The sequence below is a fragment of the Atractosteus spatula genome, chromosome 13, assembly GCF_055471065.1.
Source record: "Atractosteus spatula isolate fAtrSpa1 chromosome 13, fAtrSpa1.hap1, whole genome shotgun sequence".
Taxonomy (NCBI): domain Eukaryota; kingdom Metazoa; phylum Chordata; class Actinopteri; order Semionotiformes; family Lepisosteidae; genus Atractosteus; species Atractosteus spatula.
This window is the reverse complement of record NC_142718.1, coordinates 20,957,020-20,972,092: the sequence shown is the minus strand read 5'-3', so window position 1 is coordinate 20,972,092 and position 15,073 is coordinate 20,957,020. Positions and strand designations below refer to the sequence as shown.

The window sequence follows — 15,073 nt, the reverse complement described above, 5'->3', positions numbered from 1 at the left end:
AGCTGAGGATATTTAAATATTGAGAATATTTATTTATTATTTAAAATGATAAAATCATGCCACAGCAAGTTCTCATAATATTAAATAGGTCACAGAGGAAAAGTAAATTTGGCTTTCAAAAATTCTTGTAATCAAATGACTTATTCAGATTTTCATCACAGAGTGTACTTGACCCTTCGTGCTTTCTAATTTCTAATGCTTTGAAATTGGACCCTAGTCCCTCATGTGGATTTTGATTTGGGGCACTATAGACACCTCACTATATTTCCCAAGTTTTATCTAAATATGGTTAAGCTTTGGCTTCTTAGAGATCACTTTATCAGCCAGGGCAAACAAGTCCAAGGGAGTCCGTAAGAATACCCTGGGAAAGCCAGTGTCCAAAGCCGGGTGATCCATCCTGACACAGACGAATGGAGTTAAAAGCCGGAGCGGGATCCAGATTGGCAGGAACGTCTGGCTTTTATAGCACTGGCGCAGGAACTGAAGGCAGGTGCAGGAGATCAGGAATAAAGGGCTGGAGCGTCCTTAGGAGGGGTTTTCAATCGTGACACAGAGTGATGAACCCAATTCATAGATGGGGATTATTAGGAGGCCATGATTAATAAAGGCCAATGGGAAATTTGGCGAGGATGCCAGGGTAACACCCCTACTCTTTTTTTAATGACCACAGAGAGTCAGGACCTCAGTTCTACGTCTCATCCGAAGGACGACGTCTTTTTTCAGTATAGTGTCCCTGTCACTGTACTGGGGTGTTAGGACCCACACAGATCGCAGGTTGCCTGGCCCCTCTAATATCTCTTCCAGCAGCAACCTTAGCATTTCCCAGGAGGTATCCCATCCAGGTACTGGCACTGACCTGCTTAGTTTTAGTGGGTTGTCTGTTGTGAGTTGCAAAATTTGCAAAAAAATTTAAGAGCGGTACTCTTAAGAGAGGTGGTAACCCCAGTATCCGAGCTAGGCTGTACACTTCACATTAGGCTGTTCAATCTTGCTATCTAAAGTTTCCCTTGATTGATTGGTGAACTACTTCCTCAGACTTCTCTACCTCATCTACTGCCTTGTTTCCACTAACCCACACACTTTGGGATCTTTTGGATACAAAATGCAACAGAAATGTAGTTAAATATGAATTATTCTTTTCAAAGACATCACATGATGATCAAAATGAATGTTGTATGTGTGAATGAAAAAGCAAAAGAAATAAAATGCAGGCCTAAATAATATCTTAGAATAATATTTGGACAGTATTTTATACCCCACAAGGGGAATTGAAATCATTTCTACAACTCCCGTAATTTTCCAATAATATACTCTATGTACCTTTATAATACCTTTACTTTTTAATAAATATAGTAGACTCTTAATTTTTATATTTAAAATAGCATACGCTATTCTAATGAAAAAAATGTAGAAATAGACATATAATGAATAATCAAATAATTAATGAAATATTCTAAAAATAGACCAAGTAACTAGATATTTCAACCATTCTTAATTTTGGAGGAGAAACATTCAGCTTGTTCACCGTATAGCTACTTAGAATACACTTCATTTCCTATAAAGCTCTCACTTCCGGTTATTCACCTCAACCAAACCCTTCAGCTGCATCTACAGGAAGCTCCGCCTATTCTGGACTCTATTGACATTTACTTTTTTTTTCACCGCAATGTGATTGGATCAGAAACCTATCAATCAGATTTCCACGCTAAAGTTTCAATAGTAGCAGTGAACACGTGAGGATAGAGATACTGGAGTGTGAATGTAGTTATTAGTGTTTTTAGATTGTTATGGATTTTTATTTTGGAAACAGACTTTTACTATTTCTAATATAACGAAGTGCTGTATCAGCCTTTAATGTTGTTATGAGTGATTTCCAGCAATATTCGTCGTGTTATAGTCCATATCTCTAGCTAGTTGTAATTTAACTTTTTGTTTTCAGAAAATAGAGCTCTCTTAACAGGCAGTTCTTTTTTATTCCGAAAAATGGATAATGCCGAAGAAGGAGCTGTAGATTTACACGGGGATGAAGAAATCATTGAAGTGATTGACCTTAATGAATCGGAACAGACGCCAGGTAATGTTACTGAATACTACTCGGTGTGCCATGTTGAAATGACTGCATTATGTCAGTGATTTTCAAATTGTTTCTTAATTTCAGTAGATGAATATATACATTGTCAGTTTTTCTTTTACGCGTCTTTGGTTTTAACGTAGTTCATATATATTTATTTTATTTTTCATGAGCGTATTGTATGTGCATAATTACATATGCATGATCTGGAGCATACATAATGCAAAGATGCCCACGTTTTCTCAAATGCTTTGCGTCATAGTTGAAACTAATAGATTCGTATGTGTATGCTGGGAAGGGTTATGAGGTACCTAACGGGCTTCATTTTGTATTTTGCCCAGATGACTTGGCTAACGAGATTGAAGATGTCGATTTTGGTGAGGAAGAAGGAGATTTCGCAGATGATGAGGGCTGGCAAACTGAAGAAGAGGACATGGAAGCTCGACAGGATGACAGTGAACTCACCTTCTCCATGCACACAGGTAGGAACGATATATTTGTGAGGAAACAGTCGATAGTTTTACGACGTACTGCGGTGTTCCTGTGCTGTTAGTAGTAGATTATGAGGAAATGTAGCTAAACGACTGTTGACACCTAGTAGTATATAGAAACACTGTTGAACTGACATTTATAAAAGCAAAGTGGAGCCCCACACTACATACTCTCTATTTTATGACCTTATGACCTCCTGCTTTTCACTTTATAAGTCCAGGTAAACTTATGAATAAATAGAAATCTTATTGTTACTGTGATTGTTATGCGTTGCCAATACTGATGTTAATATTCGTTTCCAGGATCTGTGTTCTGTGTGAGTTTAGACCCGGCCACTAACAGCTTGGCAGTCACTGGTGGAGAAGATGACAAAGCCTTTGTTTGGAGGCTGAATGATGGAGAAGTTGTCTTTGAGTGTGCAGGTGGTTTTCCATATACTAATTTGTATAAATTTATTGGATTTATTTATTGACTAAATTTATTCCAAATCTAATTGATATAAGAACTTAACTGGCTTAAAGTTGTGCAACCGACATTGCCTTATACGGATACTGATTGCATTTCCTAAATGTTAGATGCCATTATTATGAAATTAGAATTCTTTCGGCGATGTCACACTCAGAATTTATGTGAGGACTATATTACAAAAAATCATTTAAAGAACCCATTAATAGTTCAGTGTACAACGATAGTTATTAACACCAAACTACATTGTCTGACAGGCCACAAGGACTCTGTAACCTGTGCTTCCTTCAGTCATGATTCCAAGCTCGTGGCTAGTGGAGACATGAGTGGCCTCATCAAGGTCTGGAAGGTGGAAACTAAGGAAGAGGTCTGGTCGTTTGAAGTGGGAGATCTGGAGGTGAGTACTTTAGCTCACTTAAAGACTCCTGGCTGTCCAAATGCCCCGGAATGTCATTTATAAAGGCCTTCATTAACCACTTCTGGTATTAATATACCGTTAAACCTCTAAATAAAGACTCCTTGTTCAGCTGCAGTTTTGCATGGAAAGTCCTGGTAATAGTGTGAATCTGCTTATACAGAAAAACTAAAATATGCTTTCAAATATTTCCTCCAAAATATTTTGTGAGAATAAAAAACTGCTTCTTTTTAGTGTGAAGGCGTAAAACCCTAGTTTCCCTGACAAACCCAAGTTTTCAATAATTTGGCTAAGTGTAGTCACATCGTCGCTATCAGAACTCCCTCTTGTTCGAGCGGCTGATTTGGCGGTGTGGTTGTTTGTCTCTTCAGTGGCTAGAATGGCATCCTTGTGCCCCTGTTTTGCTGGCTGGCACAGCAGACGGTAACGTGTGGATGTGGAAGATCCCAGGCGGGGAGTGTAAGACTTTCCAAGGGCCAGGCTGCCAGGCCACAAGTGGAAAAATCCTCCCCGATGGTAAGATATTCAGGGCACAAGTCTCGCTATTAGTCTCAAGTGGGCCAAGTGTTGAACTGCACATCTTTATGTCTTTGTACCCTGAGGAAAAAGCCGTTTTAAAACAGGAAAGGAAGACAGTGGTGACGTTTTGTATCTTAAAGGGGGCTTACTATCCTTCAATGCAAAGGTAAACATATATTGGTTTTTGTTTTATTCAGAAATAACCAATAATAATATGTAATACACCTCAAATATTTAAAAACAGTTCTGTTCTTATTTTTGAATTCTGAGTAGTTTCAGCATAACTGACACTGAGGTATTACAGAGACTTGGATGATTAAAAACTGCTGAACTACACTGGGATTAACTGGGATATTTACGCACTAGGTTAAACACAAAGTTTGTTTTTGGTCTAATGTGATCAAATATATGCATGGAATTAAAAATAGAACATTTATGGTAACTGTATTATTTATATTAATGTTACAAATACAAAATATAAAACAAACATAATAGTTTTTACGATTCCAATTTGTTTTGAAAGGGATTTTATATTTTCCCAATAGTTTTTTATGGACACGAGGGCAGTTACTATAGATCTTAAGGATTTTATGTTAAGGATAGGAGCTGTAACTACTGATTGGAGAATTGCAAATCTCACTCCAATTCATAAAATCTGTGAAGATACTTAATGAGGAAACCAAATAAATTTCTGTTATTGGCAATGCTTTGTGAACGATGGAGGTAGACTAGAATAATATTTACAAAATGCAGCTATCTGATGCCAACAACGGGGGTTCTGTTCATGAAAACCTCTGTGGTTGGAAAAGCTGTGGTTTGTAAATATAAGGCCCGAGGAAAGAGTTCTCTTGCTACATCACTGCTGTAAATGCATGGTTGTATATGAACCCTACATTTAACAAATGTACTTTATACAGCAGTGGTTCTCAACTGGGCCACAACCGTGGCTAAAAGCAAGTCTCACGGGCTGCATATATTAATCCCTAGTAGGCCTACCTTATCTGCGTGCATAATAGCTACTGTACTAACCATGTGTATGTATATATAGAGAGAGGTTGGAAACATTATGGTGTAGTACACAAGGTTTCTTGAGAAACAGGAGGTTTCGGACGGAAGTCCTTCATCAGCTGTGCAACTTCATAACAACTTTGCTTGCACAGCTGATGAAGGACTTCCGTCCAAAATCTCCTGTTTCTCAAGAAATCATATGTACTACACCATAGCTTTTCCAGCCTCTACATTTACTACTGAAGTACACTCGCAGTTACTTTCTGGGTTTTCTTATATATATTCTTAACGTTCTGAACTCTGACAGTACTCACATTAATGGGATACTTGATCCTGTCTGGAGGAAACCAAATCCACGTAGTCAAGCTATAATTGTGTGATTGCAAAAGGAAGTTGAGATTCCAGCCTTTAGCTGTGCTGTCAAGTTCTTGGGCAATTCTGCACTATGTCGCGTAACTGTCATTGCTTAGCTGTAAACTTTTTATCCTGCGAGTTGTCTCGCTCTTGCTGCTCAAGTCCTCAAAGGGACATTGTGATTCCAGAGAACAGTTCTTTACTAGTTCACCATCACTGAATGGTTTATCATGTTTAGCGAGTAGCCATGAAAGTTTGAGTGTGGCTAACGCCACCGCCTGGGATGCTTTTAAAGTAGCTTGCATGATTTTCTGCTCGGCAATAGCGTTTTTTTTAGATTCCTTATCTTGAGAGACCTGTCACTTGAATCAGGTGGGTATGGCTTGTCAGAATTTTTGTGAATAGTATCTAAATGTCTTTTTACATTGTACGTTTTGCAAACGCCAATAAACAAACAGAAAGGCTGCCCATCCCTATCAATCACGGCACATTTGCTCCTCCATTCTTCCAGTACTTTCCTACCCTCATTACTGATGCGCCGACTCTTTTTTTCTGTTTGCACGTTTCATTGTCTGTATTTGTTTCGTTAAGATTTTCTTCCTCTGGCCCATGTTGTTTTTCACCCCTTACAACAAACCTATCCATTTTTCTATCTTTTTTTATACGAACTAGCAGGCTACTAGGCTAGGCAGCCCTGCTGTGAGCGGGCTATTCTTTGCGCTCAGACGTATGACGGGCGCGACGGTGAAGGCAATATGAAAGTGTGTTCTAGTGACGGGCGTTATAGCCTACGTGCAGCACAAATTATTAATTAAATTTTCAGATTAATGAAAATTAAAATTAATCTGATCACCAGCCAATCTATCCAGAAGCAGTTTTATGTGACTAGAACACACTCTTAGTGGGGCTGCGAGTTCTGTTAATTTTTTTTTATGGAAGGAATCAAATAAAACAAATGTAATTTATTAAAAAGGGGTCGGACGTTGCGGGCCGCAGGTTGAGAACCACTGTTATGCAGGTACCAGACAAAAATATACTGTATCTCTCACGTAAGAAATCTCAGACAAGTGTTTGCACTAATCCTGTGATATCCAGGGCCACTTTCTAGTGCTTGCTAAACTGTTTTGAAGCACTTGTAAAAATGTGTAATTTCAAAATGAACGGTGTTAGTCCTCAGCTATCCACTTTTTGGTAAATCGTGTGATGTCAGCATTATCTGACATTATGAACATATACTGCATATGTTGAAAAGTCTTGCAATAAGGAAAACTGAGGTGTTTTAGATTTTAATTCTGATTCAACCCTGATAAACGCTAAGCATTAAACTTTATTTTCCTGTTTACAAAGCTCATACTCCTGTAATCAAAACACAGTTGTAAGCTTTAAGGTTCTTTTCAGTTACAGGTGGCTGAAGACTGCATAAGTGCATGCTCTGTCCTCAGATTAGCAGAGTGATTTTTGATCTCTGAAAATGCTCTTCACATTTATTCACAAATATCTATGGATACATCTATGTGTTCAGTTTCTTTTCTATAGAATATTTGCTGAATCATATTTCATTAATAATCATTATATTGTAAGTTAAAAGTGTTAATGATGATTTCTTCTGTAACAACATAATGCATAATGCTAATCATTGATTTTTCTTTATTCTTATTTTCAATTTTATTTTTTTAATTGCTAATATATTGCCATTTTCTTTCAACTTCATATTGACCAAAGGTGTTCAAGGGCACACTTTGTTCTTAAGAGACTTAAATAAATATACAAAAAATGTACATACCCTTGCATGTTTTTGGTAGACTGTTTAAAAGGAATGGAAGAATGTCACTACTGCTGGATGTGATGATCAAAAACCTGTTCATCTGTTGAATATACTAGTTCAATAAAAGTCAAATGTGCAATGATACATTTGACTTGCAGATTTTGTAGTGAACAGCCTTTGTGTGTGGTAGATTCAACAGCTGATTGACCATGTCCATACTTGGCAGGTAAAAGGGCTGTAGTTGGCTACGAAGATGGAGTAGTGAGACTTTGGGACCTCAAACAGGGAAATTCCATTCATGTTATCAAAGGTGAGTCATTGTACCATTGCAGGCAAGTTTTATTGAAATGCAAATTATTTTAGAGCTGTTTCAAAACCATGATGGCTGATTAAGGGCAGGGAGATACAAGTGGCACTGTGAGGTTATAAAGTATACTGGTTTCTACTTCTGCACAACCTATTAACAAGTTCTTTCACATTTTAGGACAGGATGGACACCAGGGCCCACTAACCTGTATGGCCTGCAGTAAAGATGGAACCCTTGTGCTGACAGGCTCTGTGGATTGCCAGGCCAAACTTATTAATACTTCTACAGGAAAGGTAAGCTCTGGCATTTACAATGAAGTCGGAAATAAGAGGATGAAGTTATGAGATCAAAGAATAATACATAATAATAAAATAACCTTTAGATGGCCAGCATAAAATTACTTTCATTGTTGAATACCCCCCTCCGCTCTGTAGAATACATACACAAATCACAAGATTACCAAAAGCAACTTATTTTGATTAGCTTTAAACTGTTACCACAGGGTGGCAGTATGTAATAGGTTTGGGCATTGCTAGGGCTAAGGTCTTCACTATTAATGTCTGAACCAGTAATGATTTGCATGATAGGACAAGGAAGGGCAAAGTGTTTTGCACATATGAAAATCAGATGTCCTGCAGCAGCACACAAACTGTTTTACTCTACAAAGAGTTCAATCTGATGTGAAGTGAAAATTTTAGATTATTGTATTTTAGCTGGATGGTTTCTACTTCGGAATAAGCTTTGTGGTTTTGAGCTTTTGAAAATGTGAAATTTCTCAATTTTTTATATTGGCTATCACATGTGATTGTGTCTGCATTTGATTATACATATCTATATTTAGCCTGCTCAGTCTGTTGTGAAGCTTAGATAAAACGTATGTATTTACTAAAGTGTAGATTATTCTCACTTCCTTTATAAAATCCAGCACTGTGTATTCTTTGCCATGGCCACATGAAATAATTATTTTCCTCTTAGAGAAATGTGTTATAACTGAATTGTTCAGCTGTACTAATTCTTAGGAAAAGGTAATCTAGTTTTACAACTGTAGCACTATTTTGCAGGTAGTGGGTGTGTTTTCAATAGATGAAAAAAAACCCAAAAGCTCAATGGATGGGGAGGTTGAATCTAACTCAGTGGAGTCTGTAGGATTCTGTAATGTGTGAGTATAAAACATCTTATAACGTGCCGTATGTTGTCTTGTACTTTCTAAGTCGTTCTTTGGTTTTATGCACTACAAAACAGTTGTTTTGTCTTTCATTCTCATAGTTCTTTTCTTTTTTTGTAACTTGTTTCACAACCAGTTTTTATGTAAAGTTTACTTAAGGGAGTGTATTGCACGTTTTTGTTTATACTTTGCTCATAGGAGTTACAGGACATTAAAATTGCTTGCATTAGTGAATCCTCAATAAACAGGTTACATTTTCAGAATTTACAGAAAGCAAGCTGATCTACACTGGAGGCTTAACTCAGCATGTTGAGTCTCAGAATCAAAGGAAAGGAGGGCATGAGAGAGGAAGGCTGCATTGGGCAGACAACCTTTTTACTAGACTCCAGTGCTATCTTGCATGGGTTTGGTCACCATTAAAAGTTGATTTTAGATTTACAAGTGTAGCTATGGGTTCAGTTCCTGGAGTGCTATCTGTGTGGAGGTGCGTGTGGATTTCTTTCGGGAGCTCTGATTTCCTCCCACACTCGCTTCTGTAAAAACTGGCCTTGGTGCGCGTGCGCGTCCGCACACCCTACAATGGTGTATGGACCGTCAGGGTGTATCTTGCCTTGTACCCAGTGTTTCCTGGGAAAGGCCCCTGGCTACCGTGATCCTGAATTGGATAAGGTTATTGAAAGTGATGTGATGTGAATGTTTTAAGGGGGCTCCATGGTGAAAGATGCTGACACCAGCTTTTCAGAGGTAAATGTGGCAGTACCACCGTAATCATACAGGAAGTAAGATGGAGCAGATTTTGTGCAGAGCACAGAAGTTTCCGCTTCATGATGACATACATCAGAGAGTGACCAATCATGCTTCCAAGTATTTCAATTCAATTTCAAGTGTCAGCCACAGTCCAGTCCCTAGATCTCTTATTTGTTGGGCATCTGCTTGCTAGAGAGGAATATTAGATAATATTAAAAAAAAAAAACATCTGTTGAAATTTCTTAATAGTGCCTGAAACTCCATAAATTAAGAAAAAAGGTTTTTAAAAATTGTGAGATTCTACCACAAATTCCTAAATATCTTGGTATCTTGGTGTAGAAAATGCAAAACAATTATTAAAGCCAAAGGCTGTCTCTATCTGATGAAAGCAATGCTTCACTGCTAGTTTGGAAAGGTTTTTATGTTTTGTTAGTCATGTGTACTAATTGTTGAACCAATAAATTCCTTGTACTGGTCCAGAAAGTAAATATTTCCACTTTATTTCATGGTTTGCGTCTCATGTTTTTAAACTCTTGGTCTGCTTTCAGACTTCGGGCCTTTACTATTTGTTTTAAGAAACCAGATGCTATCTGTTGCAGGTTTGGTCATTTGAGCCCCCAAACACCATTGAGACTAATTTTCAACAAACCTGTGAAAATCTTTCTTAACATGTTAGCATTTTTTGTTAAAGAAAGCTAAATGAATAAAAAATTAAGGTGAAACAGAAACTAAATAATAGGCAAGTGAAACTGAAATGAAATAAGATTAAAAAGCCAATGATCTTTTATTTCTATTATTCCTTTATGGAAATGTATACAAAATAAAAGAACTTGGCTTGATTTCCAGAATGCTTACTATTGTAATTAGTTTTTTGCACATCTTACTTCTGCATTCCATCCCTTTAGAGGTGTTGGCTGCTGAAAAGTTGTGGTCTCATGACTGTTTTTCTTGGTACATTTAACTTTTTTTTTTAAACATTTTTGAGAAACTTTGTGGGCCGCTCTGAAACACAGGTTGAAGGTCTTGTGGAATTCTCTTCCATTCCTCTTGTAGAGCCTGGACAAGCATGTTTTTGTCCAAGCAGTATGCCATTCTGTACTGTGTTTTGAGCTGTCACAAATGAGTTGAAGCATTCTGGGTAATAGGCTAAATTTGTTACAGGTTCCCTTTGGTTGCAGTTGCTTACCTGGATGGGACTTTGGCCATCTATGATCTTCCCACTCAAAGTCTGAGGCACAGATGCCAACATGAGGTAACAAGCACTGGAAGATTTAAAGAAAACAGCTGTATGTCTCATAAAACTGGATGCCTGCAGGTTTTGAAATTTTGTAACCAAATGAACCAAATGAATGCTCATTTGTTTCATTTTGAATTGTTTTTCTGTGATACTGTGTTAAAGGGTATTTTTCAGTGGCTGTAAAGCTTTACCTGTAGTGCTATTTTCAGTCATAATGGAGCTGTCCTCTCCTGTATCAATAGGCTGGTATTGTCCATCTGCATTGGGAGGAGAGCTCTTCCTTAGTGTCTACCTGCAGTTTGGATGGAGCAGTGAGAATCTGGGATGCTCGATCAGGGAACATGGTCTCTGAGTACCATGGGCACACAGCTGAAATTCTTGATTTCACACTCAGCAGGTGAGTTTTTCTCCCACTCCCTAAAGATGCATTTTTTCAAATTTTGTTGGTAGTTTGTTTACACATTGTTTTTTAGGTCTTTTCATTTTCAAATAGAATTATGTGTATTTTGCTGGTGTTAGATTTACTGAAATCACCTCAACAGAGACTGTTTCTGTGGTTTATTTTGGATTAATGTACACTGTTGTTGTTCTTTGTAGAGATGCCTCTTTGGCAGTGACTGCCTCAGGAGATCACAAAGCCAAAGTCTTCTGTCTTCAGAGACCAGACCGGTAAAAACGCAAGGCTGTCCAGATACTGAGGTCCAGCTATTCATACTGCCATACTGACAGCTATACTATACAACTTTCTTGAGGAGGAGCATCAAGCTACAAAAGAAAATAAAAAAATATGAAATTGTGCTGAAGCAAGCCACTAGTATCTGAAGTCTTTATTTTCTTGATGACAGTAGAAAAGGTTGCTTAATTTATTCTCTGCTGATATTTGATTAAAACCATCAGTGAGTACCCATAAACGTTTGAACTCTATTGTGTGTGTAGATTAGGTTTTGCCCTTGTATATTGATTTGTTTTGTTTGGGCATAACATATTTTCAAGATAGAAGTGGGCTAAAAAGGACAGACTCTCAACTTGATGATGTTTAGTTGATACTCCTAGTAGATTTCAGGTTGGGAAGAAGGTCTTTTTTTACATTAAAACTTCTGATGACATTAATATCCTTTTTTGTTTTCATCTGTTGTATTTCTTCCACTAGTCTGTATGTTCAGTGGCTACTTTATATTATTTAAATCAGTATGTCTTGTGCATTGAAATATTGACATATGCAATTCATCTAGTGAAAATGTTGAAATTTCTAATATAAGGAAAATTAAGGTTGGTTAAAAATCATTGGAAGAGTGATGTTTAAAACCTATGTGTTACTTTCACATTTCCAGTCCTGCATGACGTTATGTACAACCATTTTTTGTCATGTATCACATAAAGATGTGATTTACAACTTAATATAGTCCTTATCTAGATGACCAGATTTTATTAAAATGTTATTTTTAAAAGAACAGGTCTGAGCTGATTTAATTTATCTATCCTTTATTGTGGATTTCAAGTTTCCATGAGGGCACTTTATGTACTGAAACAGCCACACTTAAGTGTTTTTGCCAAATAGAAGTTTTATTTTCAAATCGAGAGAGTTAAAAGCTTTGAAGAAAAGTGGCAAACTGCATTTAAAAAAAATATTTTAATTTTAGGCCTGGCTATATTAGATTCTTTGTGCAATTCAACAGAATTTATGTTGTGTCATTATAAGTAAATAGGTTAAAGGCAAAATAGACACAATCACTGTCAGAGAAACTAAGTGATGTATGATTTATTTCTTAGAACATACAGTGGTGTGAAAAAGTGTTTGCCCCCTTCCTGATTTCTTATTTTTTTGCATGTTTGTCACACTGAAATGTTTCAGATCATCAAACAAATTGAAATATTAGACAAAGATAACACAAGTAAACACAAAATGCAGTTTTTAAATGAAGGTTTTTATTATTAAGGGAAAAAAAAATCCAAAGCTACATGGCCCTGTGTGAAAAAGTGATTGCCCCCCCTGTTAAAACATAAATCAACTGTGGTTTATCACATCTTTGGAAAGCTGAGTTCAATTTCTCTAGCCACACCCAGGCCTGATTACTGCCACACCTGTTCTCAATCAAGAAATCACTTAAATAGGACCTGCCTGACAAAGTGAAGTAGACCAAAAGATCCTCAAAAGCTAGACATCATGCTGCGATCCAAACAAATTCAGGAACAAATGAGAAACGGAGTAATTGAGATTTATCAGTCTGGAAAAGGTTATAAAGCCATTTCTAAAGCTTTGGGACTCCAGCGAACCACAGTGAGAGCCATTATCCACAAATGGCGAAAACATGGAACAGTGGTGAACCTTCCCAGGAGTGGCCGGCCGACCAAAATTACCCCAAGAGCGCACCGACGACTCATCCAAGAGGTCAGAAAAAACACCACAACAACATCCAAAGAACTGCAGGCTTCACTTGCCTCAGTTAAGGTCAGTGTTCATGACTCCACCATAAGAAAGAGACTGGGCAAAAATGGCCTGCATGGCAGAGTTCCAAGATGAAAACCACTGCCGAGCAAAAAGAACATAAAGGCTCGTCTCAGTTTTGCCAGAAAACATCTTGATGATCCCCAAGACTTTTGGGAAAATACTCTGTGGACTGACGAGACAAAAGTTGAACTTTTTGGAAGGTGTGTGTCCCATTACATCTGGCGTAAAAGTAACACAGCATTTCAGAAAAGGAACATCATACCAACAGTAAAATATGGTGGTGGTAGTGTGATGGTCTGGGGCTGTTTTGCTGCTTCAGGACCTGGATGACTTGCTGTGGTAAATGGAACCATGAAGTCTACCAAAAAATCCTGAAGGAGAATGTCCGGCCATCTGTTTGTGACCTCAAGCTGAAGCGCACTTGGGTTCTGCAGCAGGACAACGATCCAAAACACACCAGCAAGTCCACCTCTGAATGGCTTAAGAAAAACAAAATGAAGACTTTGGAGTGGCCTAGTCAAAGTCCTGACCTGAATCGGATTGAGATGTTGTGGCATGACCTTAAAAAAGCGGTTAAGGCTCGAAAACCCTCCAATGTGGCTGAATTACAACAATTCTGCAAAGATGAGTGGGCCAAAATTCCTCCACAGCGCTGTAAAAAACTCATTGCCAGTTATCGCAAACGCTTGATTGCAGTTGTTGCTGCTAAGGGTGGCCCAACCAGTTATTAGGTTTAGGGGGCAATCACTTTTTCACACGGGGCCATGTAGGTTTGGATTTTTTTTTTCCCTTAATAATAAAAACCTTCATTTAAAAACTGCATTTTGTGTTTACTTGTTTTATCTTTGTCTAATATTTCAATTTGTTTGATGATCTGAAATATTTCAGTGTGACAAACATGCAAAAAAATAAGAAATCAGGAAGGGGGCAAACACTTTTTCACACCACTGTATATCTAGAGCATACATTAAAACAACATTTTCTTTGCTCTAAACAGTGTATTTCTGTTTAGCATACAATAACAATTAGTGGCTACCAAAATAGAAATGTGAATTTAATCCCTATTTTGTTTTTATTTGAGTGCTAAAATTATGTTAATGTTAATTAGTTTGCCTCTGTATGAAACTCTGAGAGTTAAGTTAAAGTGAGTTCAAATGAAGTAATTGGTGTCTTTAAAGACATGCATAGGGTTTGAAAAAGACAAGCTAATTCTGTCAGCAGCAGATACACATGGCTTATAAACAAAACAGTAGAAGCTACTGTAGCAACCACAAGTAATGTGTTAACTACAAATAGTACAGGAACAAGTAAAGACTGAAAAGAGGAAAAAAAGAGACAACGTTTCGGCTGTGGAGCCTTCTTCAGGTGTGAGAAAGAGAGGGGAAATCAGTAGCTAAAGAAACATGGGAGAACAAAAGACAGGAGTGGAGAGCAGGCAGGAACATGAGAGACACAGACACAGGAGAGGTGGATACTCGGGGTGAGTCGAAAGCCGAGAGAGAGGTGAAGAGAGTAAAACATCAGTGATTTAAAATAAAGGGTAATGAAAAAGAGCATGTGAGAATGGCCACAGCAGGTGTGATTGGGAATTCAAACAAAATGTTTAAATTAATCTCTGCTCGTTTCTTTGCAGCCTACAAATTGCTGTATATTGTCCCACTTGAAAAGAAACGTTGCTAATGTTAGTTTATCTCTTCCACCAAATATGAAAGCATTTGGAAAAGTGCTATTAAATCTTGTGAAGATTTTTTTATTTATTTTATGGTCGTCTTCTGTAACCAGGAAATAAGCCACAGCTAACTGGAACCATGGGCAGTCAGTGATTTCTTTTCTACTGGTTGTCATGGCTGCATATGTGAAGAGGTCACTCTTTTTACTATTTCCTGTGCTTAGTGCTGCTCTAAGGAGCTGACTGTTTATAAACCTTGACTAGCAAACAGGCGTTGTTACAGTTTGTAGTCCCCTTGGTGTTTTGCAGTACAGGAGTCACACAGGACTAATATCCTAGACATAATTTGATTTTAAAAACAAATTAATTTTGGAGGATTTGAGATAATTTGAGATAATTAAAATATGGTA

At 37.6% G+C, this 15,073-nt stretch overlaps 1 protein-coding gene across 1 annotated transcript; it reads left to right on the top strand.

Moving 5' to 3' along the window:
• The first annotated feature begins 1,709 nt into the window (after positions 1 to 1,709).
• Positions 1,710 to 11,998, top strand: aamp (angio associated migratory cell protein). The gene is made up of 11 exons (XM_088931196.1): positions 1,710 to 2,074; positions 2,413 to 2,553; positions 2,866 to 2,985; positions 3,286 to 3,425; positions 3,815 to 3,959; positions 7,316 to 7,399; positions 7,574 to 7,689; positions 8,458 to 8,555; positions 10,470 to 10,560; positions 10,788 to 10,942; positions 11,143 to 11,998. The coding sequence occupies exons 1-11, from the start codon at positions 1,984 to 1,986 to the stop codon at positions 11,216 to 11,218; spliced, it is 1,257 nt and encodes a 418-aa protein (XP_088787322.1). The 5' UTR covers positions 1,710 to 1,983; the 3' UTR covers positions 11,219 to 11,998.
• The last annotated feature ends 3,075 nt before the right edge of the window (positions 11,999 to 15,073 follow it).

Coding starts and splice junctions, on each gene's coding strand:
- aamp (XM_088931196.1), top strand. CDS start 1,984: ATGGATAATGCCGAAGAAGGAGCTGTAGATTTACACGGGGATGAAGAA. Junction 3,426..3,814: donor TTGAAGTGGGAGATCTGGAG/GTGAGTACTTTA, acceptor TTGTCTCTTCAG/TGGCTAGAATGGCATCCTTG. Junction 10,561..10,787: donor GGCACAGATGCCAACATGAG/GTAACAAGCACT, acceptor CTGTATCAATAG/GCTGGTATTGTCCATCTGCA.